The 6,062-nt window shown below is 35.7% G+C and overlaps 1 protein-coding gene across 1 annotated transcript; it reads right to left on the bottom strand.

The window, feature by feature from the left end:
* Positions 1–377: 377 nt before the first annotated feature.
* Positions 378–5,996, bottom strand: guf1 (GTP binding elongation factor GUF1). The gene is made up of 17 exons (XM_085934791.1): positions 5,670–5,996; positions 5,477–5,588; positions 4,899–5,047; positions 4,588–4,668; positions 4,429–4,506; positions 4,096–4,179; positions 3,949–4,013; positions 3,662–3,865; positions 2,870–3,009; positions 2,586–2,709; positions 2,290–2,422; positions 2,005–2,148; positions 1,760–1,893; positions 1,466–1,567; positions 874–993; positions 734–770; positions 378–648 (listed from the first exon to the last, which is right to left on the bottom strand). Exons 1-17 carry the CDS (start codon positions 5,856–5,858, stop codon positions 514–516), a joined length of 2,031 nt encoding a protein of 676 aa, XP_085790917.1. The 5' UTR covers positions 5,859–5,996; the 3' UTR covers positions 378–513.
* Positions 5,997–6,062: the final 66 nt, after the last annotated feature.

The raw sequence follows: 6,062 nt of genomic DNA, 5'->3' as shown, positions 1-6,062 counted from the left end.
ATCTTTTTTTGTAGACAATATCCAAACTATGAAATGTTTTTATGCTTAAGCTTATTTTATTCAACTTTCCATAAGGGTAGAGAGCAAAATTTAACACAATTATTTCAGTACTATTTTATTTTGAAGTGAACAATGCAGTATTTCAATAACATACTACCTCCATGGACATAAACTACAATCTTTCATATATATATATATATATATATATATATATATATATATATATATATATATATATATATATATATATATATATATATATATATATATATATATATATATATATATATATATATATATATATATATATATATATATATATATATATATATATATATATATATATATATATATATATATATATATATATCCACAAATGGAATAATGTGCGATAACATCAGCCAATTTATATAGAATAAGCTCAATTTTTTTTTTTTGCGCGCGCACACGCAACATATACATATATATATATATATATATATATATATATAGTACAGTATATTTACAGTAACTCTATTTGTCTGTCCTCTTCAGAACATTGATAAAAACATCTTTGGGTACTTCCACATTGCCAATACGCCTCATCTTCTTTTTGCCTTCTACTTGTTTCTTCAGGAGCTTCATCTTGCGTGTTATGTCCCCACCATACTTGCAACAAAGAATTAATCATTTAATTGGTGAAAACATCATCACAAATGACACAGCATGAATAAAAAAATCAAATAATACTTACACATTTTGCAGTGACATTTTTTCTGTACGCCTTTATTCTAAAAAAGCCACACATTGAGATGTTAATTTTCTAAAGGCATTTTTTTAACTTATATTTTCAATGATTCATGGTGCATAGTAAATAAAAAGCCTTTCACTCACGTCTCTCTTGCAATGATTTTACTTCCAATAGCTGCTTGTACAGCAATTTCAAACATTTGCCTTGGTATGGAATCCCTGAGTCGCTCACATATGGCTTTTCCTGTGTTGTATGCACGTGCTCTGCAAAGAAAAAAAAAATTGGAAAAACACATTTGATACCGCTATTTCCTTAGCAGTTAACGACAGTTACTAATGTTGCTAGCCATGTAGATAAACGGAGATGTGTATTCAGATACATGTAGGTACATCTCAATGATTGAGTATGCCCAAGAGGAAAAACATATTTCAATCATTCAAATCTAAAAGTGAACTCTCATATTATAGATTCATTACACACATTGAAAACAAGTCATTTAGATTATTTAATATTCTATTTTTTTTAGATGGAGAACGTGGGGTGTTGAATAGCTTTAGTCATCTCAATACATAGTAAATAAATGCCAATAACAAAATAAAATGTTACTGTGTACTGAATCTATATAATGGATTTACTTTTTGAATTGTAAAGCCCTGAAATATATATATTTTTACAATATTTGTATTTAATGAGATGCAACTTGAGGTGTGACGTACAGAGCTGTAAAAAACCTACCTATGTACAATTACGGTGAGCTCTTCCACTGGGCGCCCATTCAATAGAATGTCCATCTTGATCAGGTCAGCCACCTGGTAGCCTGCATTTTCATAATCAAAGCTATGAAGGACAAAAATCAAAATAATGTGTTACAATAACGTGGAGATTATAATCCAATCAACAATCAAGTGCACATTGATATGTTATTTTTTCATGATTGTTTAATTAATTCAGCGATTATAATGCCTATCCTTTAACCACATACTAGAAAGCAAAGTACATTTGCAGTTTGGCAAACTTGCATTATTTTACCTGGCATATCCAGAAGACAGAGACTTGAGGAGATCGTAGAAATCCACAACAATTTCATTTAAAGGGAAAAGATACTTCATCATCACACGATGGTCATCCACGTACACCATATTATTCTGGATGCCTCTGCGATTCTACATGAGTACAAACAACACCATTTTTTTCATTAAAAAGGGAAGAAACAATATTCAGTTGCATGTCTAATAAGCAGAATACTTCTAAAGTAGGCCAGAAAGAAATCTTACCAAACATAGAGTCATAATTTTGCCAGTGTACGTGTCAGGTGCTAAAATGGTCCCCAGCACCATTGGTTCCAAATACTCCGACACTACCGATCTGTTTGGAAACTGAGCTGGGTTCACCACTGTGATCTCCTCCTTGCCATGTTCCTGTAAAAAGTGTCGAGCATATTTACACGTGCAAGTTGAACGGCTCATTATCTTCAGTTCCAGTTTCTTTTGATTCCATCATACCTAAGAAGTGCAATTTAAAAGTAAGGGTTGGAATTTGGATCTGGGAGCTGGTCTTACCTTGATGAGTTTAGCTGACGACAGCACCGCCTTATAAGGCACCGTTGGTGCTGTTATGATGACAGAAGCATTGTATTCCTGCTCCAGCCTCTGATTAAACACCTCCATATGAAGAAGTCCCAGGAAGCCCAGCCTGCGGATTCCCACTAGTGTTATACATAACATTCATTACACGTGGGACGCTGTTTGAATTATTCACCCATTAACACTAAGACGTATCTGAATTGACACGATACAGAAATCAGTGCAGTGACCAACTCTTTAATTAGGGATTGCAAGACCAGTTTGGTACCGACCTCCAACCAGCTCCCAGGGCCAAACTGCTGTCTCTTTGCACTGTGACACTGGAGTCGTTTAATGTCAGTCTGTCGATGGCGCTACGAAGGCCCGGGTATTCTGACTGGTCCACTGGAAACATACCTGGGGAAAAAGTGATCCACAGCTAAATTCAGACAGCTGCTTTTGTTGGTGTTGGTGAAAAATCACAACCCGTTTTCTTAATCGGTATATATAACCTGGATTGTTTTGGGGGGGTTTCTTAGTACAATTGGTGACAATACCACATAAGGATATTTCTTACCAGCAAACACCATTGCTTTGGCTGATTTAAAACCGGGTAGAGCTTCTACGGGCTGGTCCTGGTGGTAGAGGGTGTCCCCAATCTGCGCCTCTTTTACCTCCCTCATCCCGGCTACGAGGTAGCCTACCTGTCCAGCAAATCTGAGACACAAACGACCCCAATCTTCAAACAAGACTCTCAAAAGTAACAATTCTCTGATTTATCTAGTCTTTCAGAAACGCACTGATTTATCTTTCGTGTTTAATCAAAATAAGACCTTTGCAGACATCTGCTTTTATTTTGTAAATCAACAACCATCAATCCTAGTGTGAATTTGCAAAACTGTTGTTTAGCTGATTTTTTTAATCTTTTAAAAAAAATAAAACTGTATCCGATTAATTGATAGAATGATCTATTCTAAAAATATTCAATAGCCCTAAACATAACCTCGTTTTCATTCGCACAAACATTAAATATGGATTATATGGTTATATATGTTCAATTTGATTTAAAAAAAAAACCCATTCCATATGGGCATTTGTTATTCAGGGATGAACAATATGAGATAAAAGTAAATAATGTTATGAAGATTAGGTAACCTTTCCCTTTTTTTCCTTTATACTCTAATAGTATTCATTTTTAATTACATCCTACAACCTATTTTGAGGTCTCTATAATACACTGTGTGTTGGATTACTTCTCGGTATGACAATTGAAAAGCACATCACACTATTTGTTGGTCACATTTCTTTGGTTAGTATGATAAGGAGGAAAAAAAAAAAGTGTCATGAGTCAAGTCAGAATGCATCTTACAGTTTCTGAGTTGCGTGCTCCTCAGGGCGAAGAAGTCCGAGCTCGTTGACCTCGTAGGCTTTGCCAAGATGTGCTGACACGATCTTGTCCCCTTTTTTGACGTGACCCGCAAACACAGCAATGTTAGCCACGACTCCTCTGTAGTGGTCAAAATTTGAATCAAAGACAAGTGCTTTGAATGGGTCATGAACAATTGCCGAAGGCCTGAAGGAACATGGGAGGAAAAAAAATATTCAGTGAGTATGTGTCAACTTTGCCTCATGTCTTAAACGACAGATTATTCTTACGGTGGAATTCTCTCTACAACCGCTTGGAGAACCCCTTCAACATTTGTACCCAGTTTAGCTGAAATCTGAAACAAGAGGAATTCATTAAAAAAAAATAAAAAAAACATTTTCATTCATAATGAAGCTGAAAAGCATTCCTCAACCTACCCGGATGCATTCCTCACGAGGAATATCAAACACCTTTTCAATCTGTGACTCCACTCTCTCTGGATCCGCGTTTTTCAAATCAATCTGAAAGATGGTAGCATAGCATACCATAGCATGTATATAATATGGTGTAAATATCATCATTATGTAAAAATCATTAAATAAGGAAAATACCTGGGCTTTCTCCAGGTACTCTGGATTACTCACACATGTCAAAAACTACTTGAACACTTGAAATGTGACAAAACACTCCAAAAATGTAAATCTCAGTCAGACACAAATGCAATTCAGTGTGATTTAATTAAGATTTCCAGCAAGAAGCAACTTAATTACCTTGTTAATAACAGGGATGATTGAGAGCTGAGCTTCAAAAGCCAGGTAGAAGTTGGCCACTGTCTGTGCTTGAATGCCCTTGAACACCACAGACATCGTCAATACAATGCATCAGCATTTGGAGAAACAACCACACCGCGGCCGGCCGGCTCTTGTAACCTGATTGGCGTCGACAATCAGGAGGACGCCCTGACAGGCAGATATGGACCGAGACACTTCATAGCTAAAGTCAACGTGACCCTGTGGAGATGCATGTGAAATTACTCATCAGCTAAATACCTACATAAAAAATATTAAATAGCAAACATACTAAAAAGTGGGTGAATTTGTCTCATCAGCAACTAGAAAAAATAAATCCCTAAAATTGGATTGCATTTAATAATAGTGTTACAATGGCTAACAGCTTGAAAGATGTTTCATTTTTTCCAAGGAATTATAACAAAACAGCAGTCAAATAATAGCCCACTTACTGGCGTGTCGATGAGGTTTAGGAGGTGCTGCTTGCCATGATGCGTGTAAAACAAAGAGGCAGTCTGGGCCTTCACGGTTATGCCCCTCTCTCGCTCCACCTGGAGCTTGTCCAGCACTTGTTTGTTTTTGTCCGTTTTTGCTATGGCCCCTGGTGATGACAGCCGTTATTTACAACACATTTTAGGACAAACCAAGATGAATGATTTATGGAAACTCATTGAACATTTCTAGGTCCAGCTAAACTACACAAAGAGCTATAGTACCCGTGATAAAAAATATGTTATTGATATCGTTTGATTGGCACTTATAACAAGATACTGCAGTGTCTTTTTAAATTGGAATTTTTTTTGAATGTGTTGGAAATTAAGAAATGGTTTAGTTGACTGCATCAAACTGAAATCTGATTTACAAAGGTATTCCTAAAAGTCGAAGGATGCAATTAGATGAGTATGCATCATTCATCATAGCAAAAAAAAAAAAAGTTTACAGATCTCAAATTTAATATATACACAAAAAGATACAATAAATCCAATCTATTGATTGTTGGTACATTATCCAGCTGTTTTTACAAACATACCTGTCATTTCCAATAGTCTGTCAGCCAGTGTGCTCTTTCCATGGTCAATATGTGCAATGATGCAAAAATTCCTGATTCTATCCACAGGAAACTTGGATAGGTCAATGACTTCCTTCACAACATAATAAAAGAAATATCTGGTCAATGCTTCTAAAAAGAAAAGGTTTATGTTTACTTTCACAACTGGTCTTACTTTGTCACATTGAGTGCTGAGGTTAGAAAGCAGCAGCCTGACATTTTTAGAAGGAATGGGTAGTTTCTTCAGCCAGCAACGTCTTAGCACTGAATAACTCATACTATGGTTTGGCATTTTCCCTCTGCATATTTTCAACAGTAAAACACATCGAAACGGTAACGTGGACGACAGAAGCATGATTAACATGCGTGAAATTTAACTATACACAACTGAAAGGGTATAATAAAACAATGCAATTAATACTAATACCATCTCATTGCTTAGCATTAATGGTCAGAGGTTAGTAATATAGAAATCCCAAGATTTTATATGCGTACAGTCCTAAAACAGTGTCGGTCACGAATCTTACGGGCGCTGACATTTTTGGTTGCCGCAAAGGATTCTGGGAAA

This window comes from Syngnathus leptorhynchus, chromosome 2, assembly GCF_054491065.1.
Source record: "Syngnathus leptorhynchus isolate UIUO chromosome 2, UIUO_Slep, whole genome shotgun sequence".
Taxonomy (NCBI): domain Eukaryota; kingdom Metazoa; phylum Chordata; class Actinopteri; order Syngnathiformes; family Syngnathidae; genus Syngnathus; species Syngnathus leptorhynchus.
This window is presented reverse-complemented; position numbering and strand designations above follow the sequence as displayed.